Below are 14,310 nucleotides of genomic sequence, written 5' to 3'. Positions count from 1 at the left end.
TCAGGTTGAAGAGTTGGGTCACACCCCAGATGTGTCCCGGGTGGATAAGGAGGCCAGATCACTGCCACCTGCACTGGGATGTTCACCTGCTCTTGAAGCTTTACCAGGCGATATCCTCTTGTGGATCACTAGCCGGTCACATCCTCTAACTCCTAGAAATGTGCAGAGGGCAGAAGCTGATGGCATGGCCTTGGGCACTCCCTGCCTACATCCCCACACCCCTGACCAAACCTGATCCTGGAGCCCATGAGCTGCCTGCTCCTGTCCAGGTGCTCATCCCTGGGGTTCTGGCTTAAATTCCCTTCGCTCCATGGCAAGTCCATGCATGGACGCCAGGTTGTGACATCGCAGGCTGATGTGTGGCACTGTGGCAGTGGGAGTGCTGACTCCCTAGTCCTTGTAGGGAGGACGTCCCAGATGGGTTTCAGCCAAGGCACAAGTCATTCATCTTCTGCTGTGCATTGGCTAAGGAGAGGTCAGTTCTCTCTGACCATTTGGATCTCATTGCCTCTACCTGGGATCAGATATCTCATTAGTCTTGCACACTTTGCTAAAACTCCTAGAGCTGTGGGCAGGATGCTCTTCATGCCATAGCTTGACCACACACCCACTTGGCTGTTTTAGATCAAATGCACCCTCCAACTTTACATAAGTTGGGAGAAATATGTGAACGACTACTTTTAGTATTGGAGTCATCAATGTATACTTAATTACTTTATGGAAAAGACTAAGAAGTTGGCTAAAAAGCTTAAGTCACATGAGATTCCCGCTGCATTTCTCGTTCTAGGCTTTTCGATATGCATCCTTCTCTGTTGCTCGCCATTCTCTGCTTAGGAATGGCCTCAGCTGCTCCAACATTTGATCCCAGTTTGGATGCTCAGTGGACACAGTGGAAGACAAAATACAAGAAAAGCTACAACTCAGTGGTAATGTTGAACATGTTCACAGGGGCCCCGCAGACAAGATCCTTGCTGATAAAAATTTATCACCAAAGGGTAGATTCTACAAGACAGGTCGTGCAAAGGCAGTAACATAATGCTAGTCACATGAGCAAAAGGTGGGCAGATAGCCTGCTCTTCTCTGACAACAGAGAACAACTTCTTCAAATGTATAATGGGGGGAAGTAGAGGTGCAGCACTTCCCAAGCATGCACGAATCCCTGGGCTGGATTCCTTGGTAGGATATGTATAGAAAACGCCATAAGTGATGCTGGGGCTCTACTGCTAGAGTGCTAGTCTTGGAAAAACTCTGCTCAAGGCCAGTTTCCAGACCCTGAGCTCAAGCCCCAGGACTGGTAAGACATATAAATAAGTAAGTAAGAAAGTAAGTAAATAAATAAATAAATAAAATGTGCAGCATCCTGGCTGGAGTCTCTCTCCATTTTGTCAGCAGATCATTGAGTAATCAGGCCTAGGGTTTAAGTGGACAGAGTGACCATCACCTGTGCTTACTCCTAGGATGAAGAGGCACACAGGAGAGCAGCATGGGAGGAGAACATGAAAAAGATTGAAGTGCACAATGAGGAAAGCTGCCAAGGGAAACATAACTTCACCTTGGAAACCAACGCCTTTGCAGACATGGTAAGTGTCCTGTGCATTGATTCCCATGGGGCTTGCCCTGCTCCATTTTTATGAAACGACCCTGCTATTCAACGAGCTCTTTCCTCTTCCTTGAAGACCCCTCAGGAATTCAGGCAGGTGGGCATTGAATTCCAACCCGATGACCGCTACTTGGGCCAGATGTATCAAGACTTCCTATCTGATGCGCTGCCTGCTTCTGTGGACTGGAGGGAGAAAGGCTATGTGACTCCTGTGAAGTATCAGGTATGAGTGCCCCAGTCCACCCTTTCATGGACCTTAGCAACTCCAGGAACCGTTGTGTCTTCCTTTGGCAGTCTCTGGAGGGACTTGCCATTCACTTTCCTTTCTGCAGAATGTCCTGATGTAGGAGCTGATGTGGTTGTCTCGCTACTTGCTTTATGGATGACAGATTTTCTTCTCTTACCAGGGCAATTGTAATGCTTGTTGGGCTTTTTGTGCAAATGGTGCACTAGAAGGACAGATGTTCAAGAAAACTGGCAAACTGGTCTCCCTCAGTGAGCAAAATCTTGTAGACTGTTCTCATCCTCCAAACGGTGGCTGCAAAGGAGGCCGACATGACTGGGCTTTGCAATATGTTCAGGACAAAGGAGGCCTGAACTCACAGGAATCCTACCCATATGAAGGCGGGGTAATTACAGCTCTTTAACCTTGTTGTCACCCATACATGGACTGCAGACGGTGGGCCAAAGTCAGAGATAAGATTTGTTCTTCCCATTTTTCACTTCACATGACAGGACCTATTTCTATCAACTCTGTTCTGTCACTATAGTCATTAGCCTTTTCAGATTCTGGGGAGTGTGGAACACATATGGTTAATATCCATGTTAGGTTATTTCTAGGTAGGACAAAGTATATATATGCTATTTTGTATCTTAGGATCTGTCCATTGTGAATCATTTGTATGCACTATTGCTACAGGTGGCACCATTCTTTCAAGAAATCACAATATTTTCAGTTCACATCAGCTAGTAACAGCATTTCACCTTTAAATTGTAACAACACTGACTCTTAGAAGCTGAACTGTACTCTTCTGACGATTCCTTAGGCGCTCCATGGCAATAATCAAGTCTCTTTCCCCTTTGCCCTAAAAGGATGGGAGGTGCAGGTACAAGCCTGAGAATTCTGTTGCTAATGTCTCTGGAATTGTTTATGTTCCTGCGAGTGAGGAGGCCCTCATGAGGGCCGTGGCCACGGTGGGGCCCATCGCTGTTGCTCTTCACTCACGCCTTGATTCCTTCCTCCTATATAAGGGAGGTAAGTGTGTTCTTTGTGGAAATCCTTGCAGATGCACTGCCAAAGTGTCTACTTGGCATGCAAGTATCAACGAATGTGGATGTTTTGGTGTATGAATGGCATCTGGTTCTTCAATCTGGACATACAACTTTTGGATTCCATATTTCAAGCATGTCTCCATCCTAAAAATTTTCTAAGTAGTTGACTACATATATATATTGCATAGATTCAACTGTATTCAATTATTGAATGTTTAACAATTGCCCAAGATGTTATCTTTGCATATTTTTGTGTATTCATTCATTCATTTATGCCAGTAATGGGATTTGAACTCAGGTCCTTGTGCTTAAGCTTGGCATTCTTCACTCAAAATTTCTACTCTCACAGAAGAGACATTTCTCCACATTGACCTTTCTTCTGCTTAATTAGAGATGAATCTGTATTTTAGATCTAAGACAATATTTTCATCCACCAGTAATTTGGCCTTGGGAGAGTGTTCGCCCAGCATGCACAAAGACACAGATTCAATTCCTTAGTGCCATATACATCCTAGAAGGAAGAAATGGTGCTCTGGCTCAGGTGGTAGAGTGCTCGTCTTGAGGAAAAAGCCGAAGGACAGTGCTCACACACTGAGTTTAAACCCCAGAACTAGAAAAAAAGGGAATATTTGGATCTAAATAATTATGAATTTTACACAACTTCCTGGACATAAAATGACCAGATTTCATGTAATGGTCTTCCATACTATCAGAGAAACATTTTATCAAGAAATAGATATTAGTTTGTTCATTTACAACCTACTTGCCTATAGCTTTGATGATACAGTTTTGAAGCCTGCTCTGGAGCTTGTACCATTTTGGTGAATTTAGAAACACTTCCCTTACTGTCCCTCACAGTAGGGCACTGTCAGCTTCCTTGAGCCTCTGATGGCTTGCTTCTCTGTTTTAGGCATTTATTATGATCCAAAGTGTAGTAGCACTTTTATGACTCATTGTGCTGTGGTTGTTGGCTATGGATTTGAAGGAGAAGAATCAGAAAACAACAAATACTGGCTGGTCAAGAACAGGTAAGGAATTGCCCAAACATCCAGGATTAGAGGTTCAAGACTGGAATCCTAGCTTATCAGAAGACCAATGTCTGAGGATCAAGGTTCCAAGGGCCCAGGCAGGAAAGTCCTTGAGACTCTTATCTTCAGGGAAACACGAAAGATGAGAAATGATGCTGTGCTTCAAGTGGTAGAGAGTCAGCCTAGAGCAAAAGAACAGCACTCACATGTAAGGAGAATATATTGCCCATTTCTCCTGCCCCATTTATGTCTTCCTCTGTTCTGTTTTTTCTCCCCGGCAGTCTCTCCCTACACCTGAGATGTTAACAGCCTAATGTGAATTACTGGACACTTTCTCCCTAGTCTTGTAGCTAATTATTGTTTTATTGTTTTGAAGAAATAAGAGTATAATTTCTATTCAAAGTAAAAGAAGGATTGCACTCAGTTCCCGAGTTTAAGTTCCAGCCATCACAAATAAAGGAAAGAGAAGAAGGAAAGAAGCAGGAAGGGAGGAAGGAAAAAAGGAAGATAGGAAGGAAGGAAGGGAGGGAGGAGGGAAGGGGAGAGGGCGGGAGTGAAGAAGGAAGGAAAGAAGGAAGGAAGGAAAAAAGGAAGCAAGGGAGGAAGGAAAGAAGGAAAGGAGAAAGGATGAAGTATACAAGGGAGGTATTTGAATACAGGCTCCACAATTATTTATTCCCTTAAAGTATTAATGTGTGACTGCAAAAGTAGAGTCGGCCACAAGCTTTCTAAGGCTCAGCTATTCCTACGGCATTTTTACCATTATATGACTACATGCTGAACATGTCTTACCAGATGTGCCCTTTCTGGCCATGCTTTTATAATGCCATGCAATGTAATTATTTGGGTCTTAGACCATAAGTTATGAGCAGATTGAAATGAAGAATGGTTGAAGAACATCTGTCCATCCCAATACTCTCTGCTGAGTCTCGTCTCCAGCACAGTTTCTATTGCATGTGAATGTTACCAAAGCCATTGTACTTTATTTTCTCTAATGAATATAACCCTTGTTCTTCTTCAGCTGGGGACACTGGTGGGGCATGAATGGCTACATAAAGATTGCTCGAGGCCGGAACAATCAGTGTGGAATTGCCTCCTGGGCCCTCTACCCCACCGTGTGAGACACTGGATGAACATAAGGAAGAACCTGACTGGGACAGTGTTTGGGCATTTGGGGGGATTGTCTTCAAAGTAACCTTGCCCTAATATGTAGGATCCTACACCAAGTCATGGAAGATCCCATTTGCAGTGTAAATAGAAGGATAATTTTCTATGTATAAGGTCATTTTCTACTGTAATTATTTTGATAAATACATGTATATTATTGATTCCTTTCATAATCCCTTGACATGGATGATTAATAAAATTTTAACTCTTTTTATACAAATCTTTCTGTATTAAAGGACATATTTGTGTGTGTGTGTGTGTGTGTGTGTGTGTGTGTGTGTGATGAGAATTGCAATTAGCTCTGATATATAGACATGAATATACTAATGCTATACTGGTTTTCTGACCTTGCAGTTATGCAGGTCTCTTGAATCAGCCTCTCAGGGGCTGTGTCTAAGTCATTCATTGATTTGGGTCTAATTTGTCAAGAGAGGATACAGCAAAACAGTTTCAGCAAGGAACAACCTGATCAGAAAAAGTCACGAGAACCATGCACACTGTCACTAGTAGAAAATGATCTCAAGGCGGGGAGGGTGGTTATGGTCATTCCATCCAAGATGGAGGCAGTGCAGTGGACTTGTGGAACCAAAGACTCAGAGCTGGTCCTTGGAGCATCTTCCTCAGCAGCTGGGGAGGACCTCTAGCCATGCTGCAGAGGAGAAACACAAGACACTGGTAGGCTTCCCAGGTCAAATATGACCCAAGGCATAGGAGATATTGAGATTTACTAGGAAAAATGGTGCCGTGTCCTTAGAATGTGAAAAGCAGAGAGAAAATCTTAAGGGAGAGCCAATGCTTCCTCAGGACCAAACTACAAAAAAATCCTTTTGTAAGGAAGAGCAGAAATGACCCCCACATTGGTTTGGTATATGGCAAATACTTTAACCATCCATGTGTTTTCAATTGTGTTAAGTTTCCTACTTTTGCATAAAGACAGGGTGGAAATATGGAGTGAATACATTTCATCATTCCTGGGGGAATGGAAAGGTAGAAAACTGGGGTCCCAGCTCATAGAAGCTACAGCACACCCCATCCACACCCATCTAGCTTGGGCATGATGGCAAGCTGGATTCATTCCAGTTGGTCCTGCTACTTGAGAAACTATACATTTTAACAAAAGGGCAAAGGTTGCTACTAGGAGTGAAGTTCCTAGGGTTTTAATGCCAGTAGGCAGGAGGGAGACTTGTGAGAGTCACCTTGCCTCCACAGGATGGGACCCAGCTCTGCTACACCCGAAATTCCCATAGCACCCACTGTGCACAGGTCATCACCACCGTGGAAGGGACAGTCCTGAGCTCAAGGAGCAGGGGCTCCTCTGCTCAGGGAGGATGTGGGATGAAAACCACTCAGCATTTTCAGAAACTATAGAAACATGTTCCATCCAGACCCCTGAGAATCAAGAAAGCATAATGAGGAGGTCAGTCTCATGAGGTGGGTTCGGGAAGGAACGGCCCTGGCCGGTGGAGTCCTGTGCACACAAAGGAGACTCCATAGTTTGGAGCAGTTCTGAGGGCGGCAGCCGGGCCCATAGGCTTCAGCTTAGTATTTCTGGCCATGAAAAATAGAGAGAAGTCTTCACTGAGGTGAAGGTGAAAATGTCAAAGAGCCAATACACCAGGGGATAAGAGGACTAAAGACATGCGTTACTGAGAACACATCTGGACCCCGGGCCAAATTCTGGCACATTCTGCTTCATGAAGCATTACCTCTCCCTGGGCCACCAACATACATATTCACCACATCTCAAACTCTTCAGTCTTTCATGGTATTTTATATTCTCACATTTCTTTTATCTTCCCAAATGTGTAGCTGCCTCAGAATATTCACAGCAATAGTAATGACTGGAAAACCAAGGGGGGAAAAATGCTTGGTTTGGGGTTTTTAATTCAGCACCTAACAACTCCCTGTGTGCACTACCGGCTTTCAGTGACTTCAGTGTTGTAACTACTTCAGAGTGGTTAAAAACTGACTCCTGAACAAACAGAAACTCTTCATAGACCCTTTATGCAAGTGACGTCACAGAGTGGTCTATTGCCCAGAAGCAGGAGAGGCAGATGGGCAAACATGAACACATTGCTTAGCCCAACTGATACACGGGCAGATATAGTAGTTGGAAGTCGCACCTGGCACGTCTTCTGAACCATAAAGTACAAGTTGCTGCAAGCGCAATGTGGAAAACTCTGACGGTTAAAACTATGGAATCTCCCACCACACATCTGATAGATTATTATTGCTTTGGGGCAGCACACTTCTCTGCATTAGACCATAACAGTACAGATACATATATGTCAATACCCTTAGAAAAGCTCATAAACCAAGATAGCAACAGTTCATTAACCTCATCACGGAGCACTGTCTCATCAAGGGACATGTCAGGGAGGCTTCCCAGGGACAAGTGCCAGGACTTCAGTGCCAAGAACTGTAGTCATGTTGAAGCTATTTGGCCTAGCACCACAATATGGTATAGGGTGCCAGGTCTACCTTCTCTGGGAGAAAGAAACCAGACTGAAATTTGACTTGTGGCCTTAGTATGAATCAAGAAATTCAAATTCTTAGGTATCATTAAGAAAAGACACTTACGAAATTGCATTCCTTTAGAATCACTGTGAAATACCCTCCAGTACAATGTTCCTTTTCTCCTATCTGAGCTCTTGTGCCCCTGGCTACCAGAATGCAAGTGAACTTTCCTGTCTAGCCGAGAATTGCAGGATGGATGGATAAGCCCAGGCCTAGAGCAAAGAACTCAATTTTGTGAGTTCTATCTGATTCCAAATCCTGCATTCCATTTCTGAAAGCAAGCAGAATTATGGATGGAATTTTGGTAGAGTCTTTAGTGTAAGGGGTTTCCAAATTCACCTGCAGAATTTACAGAAATCCTAACCTATAGTGGACTCCCTCCATGCAAATTCCAGCGGGACCAAAGAGACCCTGAGGGTATAACTGGAAAAGCCACTAAAATGTGACTTCCTGGCCTCTAACTGCTTCAAGAGCTGCTACCATACCAGCCAAGAAAAACCTGGAGGGCAAGTCAGGAGTCAGAGCTCAGCAGGAGATGGACCTAATCAAGAGAAGGAAAATTTGTTTAGATGAACTAGTTGTGGAGATGGAGGAAGCAGATAGCTGCACAACAATGATAATGTTTTTTATTGTCACAGATGTATGCATGATTGAAGCGGTGTGTTTCATCTTGCCTGTAATTCACTGAGTGTGCACGCATGTGTGTGTGTGTGTGTGTGTGTGTGTGTGTGTGTGTGTGTGTGCCCTCCTGCGCATGCCCACTTTTATTGGATGGTGATTTGATGGTATAGCACTCTTGCTTAGCTTTATTTGCTTACAATTGGCTCGCTTTCACTTTAACCATACCTATACATCTGGGTTTGTGGTGGTTAAGTGGAGATGAGAGCCTCAAGGTCTGTTCTGCCCAAGCTAGCTCCAAACTTGGAGCTTCAGATCTCAGCTTCCTGAGTAGCTACAGTTGTAGGTGTGAGCCAAGAGCACTCAGCTCATTTTATCACAGTGTAACAAAACAGTAAGGAGTTAAAACTAGAGAAGAGGAAATAAAAAAAACTTCATGGAGTAATCTGCAATACTACTTATTGTCATTCTGGGCAGTCCAGCAAAGCAGAGGCATACATTTATATGCAAAACTAAAAAGCAAATACAAATAGTAGGTTAATAAAAGAAAGCACAAAAAACAATAGATTGTCTTTTATGTTGTTTGGTTTTGCCAGTCCTGAAGCTAGAATTCAGGACATGGGCACTGTCCTTGGGCTTTCTCAAGGCTACCACTCTACCACTTGAGCCACAGCACCATATTCAGCTTTTCCTGTGTATGTGGTATGGTGGAATGAAACCCAGTGCTTCAAGCATACTGCACAAGCACTCTACTACTTGGTTACAATCCTGGCCTGGTAGACTATTTCACAAAGAGTTTAACACAACATCGTGTTTAAAGCAGAAACTGAGTGATCCTTGACTTTTTCATTTGTTTGCACGCAATATGTTTTCACTTGAATCCATACTTTGGTTTGACCACAGATACCAGGATTATATTCTTGAGGACTTGTTAGCAAACTCTGTGAGGACAGGATGGTCTCAGCTATTGATTGCCCTAAGGCCTATTAAGAGTGCATGCCGTTCAGCGCTACTTACAGGGATGGAGAACCCATAAGGAATCAATTGTACAGTGCTCAAGAGCTTGGCTATGAGTTCAGCTCTTCAGGGCCTTGCTCTCAGGGGCTGTTCTCTGAGATGGCAGGTCAGAACTCAGTGCCAACCAAGGCTGATATTGGATTCTATGATTATCTAGAAGTCAGGATTGAGAGAGGCTAAATCCTCCAAAGGCCTCAGTTTCAGCCCCCAGAAGCATCTGATGTGTGACTACCCGGGGAATGGATTCTTCGGTTCCAGATTAATACCTTGGCCAGAAATCAGGTTAGGGCAAAGTCCTTGATAGAAATTAAGAAATAACTGGTACCTTCTTCCTTGCTGTAGTGGGGGGTGAAATGTCCCAGAAAGCACCACAGGTTAAAGACTTGGTTCTCTGTGTGGTTCTATTGGAAGGTGGCAGAACCTCCCAAGGGGATTTCAGACTAGGCTGTGCCTGTTGCCTTTGAAAGGAGATTATACAACCCCTTCTCTTCCCTCTCTTTTTCTTTTCTGGACATTAGGCAAGTTTCTTTCCACTGCAATACACTGTCTTGCCCTCTGCCAAAGGCAGTGAGAAATCATCTGACCACAAATAGACATTTCTAGAACTGCAAACCAAAATAAATCTCTCCTCATTGTAAACTGATTATCACAGGTATTCTCAGAGTAATGAATAACCAACTAAATACTTATTTTCATGGCAGGAAAAGACCAGTAGAAAAAATTCAGCACAGAATGGAAATGTCCCTAAGAGGCACTTTCTGTAGAATTCCACTTCTGGATGACAATTGGCTGTTGGCTTTGTACTCACAAGGCTAATTCTTGTCAGAAAGGAGAGAGGAGGCTGTATGGGCACAGGGAGGTGAGAAGTCCCACAAATGCCTGCTCAGAGCCTTGACCCTGGGGTGCCCACAATTCTATGGCTTCTAGGCTGATGCTAGGGTAAGGAAGAGTGCCTCTACCTACCACTCAAGGCTCTGACTGGAATCTACAAGGTTACAGAGCAGGGCTCTGAGGTGATTGGTGGAGGCCATCTTGTTTCCCTGAAGTTACAAAATTTTTGAAAAGTTTAGAGATGATTTAGACAAAGCTGAGTCCTACAATGATTCATAATGCTGACTAGTGTTAGGTCATGTGACCACAGATGTCCCCATATGACCCCTGACAGGGCCCTGTCCTCTGTTAATTGTATAATGTGCTATGTGCATATGTGAAAATGAGTGTCATGAGTATAGATTTGTGTTAGGCATGTACCAGGTGTAAATATGTATACAAACATATGTGCACGCAGTGCCATGCATATTTGTGCTTGTGTGTGACTGAGCTGGTACGCATGTGTGCATATTTATATAGGTTTAGTTTTGAGGATAAATTCATAGAGGGTTGTGGGTCATTAAGGATGATGATGTATACATATGTGTTGTGTGAATATTGTACATGTGTGCATGGAAAAAATTTTAAGCCATAGGTATTTATTCTGGCTATGGCCCTGGTCCTGTTAAAAGTTTGTGTGTGTGTGTGTGTGTGTGTGTGTGTGTGTGTGTGTGTGTGTGTGTGTGCGCGTGCGTGCGTGTGTGTGTGTGTGTGTGTGTGTGTGTGTGTGTGTATACATCTGTGCTTCCCACTTTGAGGGGACTAACAAAACCATTCTGTGGGTGGGAATGTTCTTCTACCCTGACACCTATAGCCATTTTTGGCCTGAGAACCAGAGCATCCAACTCCAGCTTGGCCCCTAAAGAGCTGTGCAAGGCGCTTGGATGTCCTCACAGCCAGCTTACATGAAAATCACTGTCTTCCAAGAAAAAATGCCATTCACCCTGGAGCAGCTGAGGACACCTCCCCTGAATCACCTGATTGTGAGACTGATAGATGAGGAAAGAGAAGAGTGAGCCTGGGGTCACCATTACTGCACCTGCCCTAGTGCAGGGGCAGCAATTCCAGCTCCTATCCTTTTCGTCCATGGCAGGTGGAGGCGTCTGGCCTTTGCTGGTAAGAAAGTAGGGTTGATGGAAATAAGGCTGTTTCTCACCACTTTAGTTAGGTTTATTATTCTATTTTAATTTTTAACAAGCACATGCTAAAGAAAACCTAGAGATGGGTTACAATTCCATAAATCAGTTCATGAGTTCCATTATCTTGAACAAGTTCCACTTCAATTGTTTTGTGTAGGCAGATTTTGTTGTAGCTAAAATAATATGGAACACCTGATTTAAAAACTGCTTAAGAAAACCCCTAATATTATTATTATTATTTTGGTGCAAGTTCAGAGACTAGAGCTTGGGCTTTAGCACTGTCTCAGAGCTTTTGTGTTAAAAAGCTACCACTCTACCACTTATGGCACAACTGCTTGACCAGCTGTTTGATATTTAAGTGGATGAGTCTCAGGGATTTTCCTGCCCAGGTTGGCGTTGAATCCTGATCCTAAGATCACATTTCCTGCATAGCTAAGATTGCAGGATGGAGACAGAGATGCTCAGTGTGGTTTCATGAGTTCATGATGTTGGATTCATTTACCTACTCAGTGAACTGACTGATTATTTACACCTCCAAAAAAAGCTTGATACACAAGCAAGAAAAAGGATTTGTTTTCTGAGTGTATAATCTACTCTGGAGACTGAAATCTGAGAATCATTCTTAGATTCCAGTTGGGGCAGAAAAAATTTCAAGATTATCTCCAATTAGGCACCAAAACATTGGAGGCAGAAGTGTGGATCAAGTATTAGAGTATAGGCCTTGAATGAAAAAGCCCAATGAGAATTTGAGACTGAGATTACAATTTTCAATACCTGCACGAGAACAAAACAAAATCCTCAGAAATAAATTTATTTTAGTAAAGATACAGGCTTGTAATTTGATTAAGTTCTAAATACTAAGTCCCAGTGATTGTAAATAGAGATTCCCTCCTTGAATACTTGTTTGTTAAACTTGTCATTTAAAACATGATGTAAAAATCAACGTTAATAAACTCTCTAATAAAAAAAAAATGATACAGGCTTGGCCAGTTGCCACAACCACCATCAACCACCATCAAAGGGATTTTACCATGACATGAGGGAGAGAAGAGTAGGGAGGTGAAAGAAATGGCTAGAACCCCACTTTCCTATGTGCATTGTTGAAGAGGTTTTGAACAAATTGACACCAGTCTTGTATGCTAGACACTGATAGCATGGAACACTCATGCCTTATGGTTTCTGGGAGACACTGGCTTCTCTCCTACATTCCCTGTACCTAGGAACTTCTTGGTTGCATTCCAGTCAGGCTCACTTGGTACAAAACCAGTTCACACACTGCAACATAGGTTTGGTTGCTTTCCCAGAAACCCAGAGGAGCAGCTACTCAGCCTGGATAAGATCACTGGGTGTGTGGGGCCAAGACAGTCACAAGGCTTCCCCACTAACCTCCTGCACAGGAGGCCCAAGGGCAACTGTAAAACCTCTACTTCAGAAGTCTAATGTAGGTACTTTGTGAATGACTCTGTTGAATTCAATGCTGTATTTCAACAGAACAATCAAAAATCTCCTTCCAGTCACTTAATACTATCATTCCAGTCACTAGCATACAGTTCAGTTTCACAATCACTGCAGCTTCAGGCCCTGGATGTAGAAAGAAGGGCTGCTAGTTCTTCAATAATCTTAGAATGGAATCTGCATCTATTGGGTTTCTAAAATCTTAAGGGAGAAACATGATTATCAATAACAATGCTGGGAAACCATCTTTTCTCTTGTAACATGCGTACAGAAATTAATCAACTGAATCAATCATTGAAATATGAAGGTACGGATGCAAAAAATGCAAAAAAGAACCCTAAGGGTTAACGATTATCACAAGGGACTTTTCTAAGTTTTTACAAATGTAGTAAATATAATCATACAAAGAACTGATGAATTGAACCTGGAGAGGTGGCTCTGGCCTGGAATCCTAACTACTCAGTATGCTAAGATTTGAGGATCCAAGTTCAAAGCCAGCTTGCACACTAAAGACAGTGAGTTTTTTTTAATCTCAAATTATTCATTAGAAAAGAGGAAATAGGGGCCGGGAGTTTGGCCTAGTGGTTAAAGTGCTTGCCTAGCATGCATGAAGACCCGGGTTCGATTCCTTGGTACCACATACATAGAAAAAAGCTGAGGCTCAAGTGGTAGAGCTCTAGCCTTGAGAAAATTCCAAGGACAGTGCTCAGGCCCTGAGCTCAAGCCCAGGACTGGCAAAAAAAAAAAAAAAAAAAAAGAGGAAATAGGGCTGTGGCTCTAGGCCTTGGGCCATGGTCTTGGGAGGAAGAGGTTGCGGAAAGTGCCCAGGCCCAGAGTTCAAGCCCCATGATGAAAATGGAATAGATAAATTAGATGTCAACATAACGAAAAGCTTTTGTGCATTCAACAGGTTTAGAATAGAATGGAAACTTAATCCACGGAAAGCTTTTGCAAGTAGCAGACATAATAAGGAATTAAAACCTAGACTATATAAAGATCTTCTAAACAAAACTATCATCATGACTAACAAAATAACTTCATTGAATAATGTGCCTAAGAAGATTTAGCTACATATTCTTTTGTGGAATATATACGAATACCAAATAAGCACATGAAAATATGCTTAATGCCATATATATTTCTGATGATGTAAATAAAACAGGAATCACAATGAGATACCTGCACTGGCTAAGTATTGAAAGGAAGGAGAAAGAGTTATAAAGAGAGTGGAGAAAGAAAGAGTAAAGAGAAAGAAGGAAAGGTGAGAAAGCCAGGAAGGAAGGAAGGATGCAAGGGAGGGAGGAAGAAGAAAGCAAAGAAGGAAGGGAGAGTAGAGGGAGGGGAAGAAGGAGGGAAAAAGGATGGGGGTAGAAAGGACTGAAGGGAGGAAGGAACAAAAAAATGAAAAATTGTGGCAATTAGAATTCAAAACTATTTACACTGCTATTGTTAATAAAAATTAAACATATACTGGGGAAACTATGGGGGAATTATCAAGCATACAAATACTTCCTATAAAGCATATCACCAATATCATACATTCTTTATTACATTTGCCTCTGTTAATTTTACAATGTGCTCTGTGTATATGTGAAAATGAGTGTTGTGAGTATAGATTGGGGTTATG

At 42.8% G+C, this 14,310-nt stretch overlaps 1 protein-coding gene across 1 annotated transcript; it reads left to right on the top strand.

Annotated features, from left to right (window-relative positions):
- Positions 1-797: 797 nt before the first annotated feature.
- LOC150064891 (procathepsin L-like) lies at positions 798-5,159 on the top strand. The gene is made up of 7 exons (XM_090329278.1): positions 798-923; positions 1,458-1,580; positions 1,677-1,823; positions 2,008-2,229; positions 2,693-2,855; positions 3,783-3,900; positions 4,922-5,159. The coding sequence occupies exons 1-7, from the start codon at positions 798-800 to the stop codon at positions 5,019-5,021; spliced, it is 999 nt and encodes a 332-aa protein (XP_090185404.1). The 3' UTR covers positions 5,022-5,159.
- Positions 5,160-14,310: the final 9,151 nt, after the last annotated feature.

Source organism: Megascapheus bottae, chromosome 3, assembly GCF_031878675.1.
Source record: "Megascapheus bottae isolate mThoBot1 chromosome 3, mThoBot2.hap1, whole genome shotgun sequence".
Lineage (NCBI taxonomy): Eukaryota > Metazoa > Chordata > Mammalia > Rodentia > Geomyidae > Megascapheus > Megascapheus bottae.
This window is presented reverse-complemented; position numbering and strand designations above follow the sequence as displayed.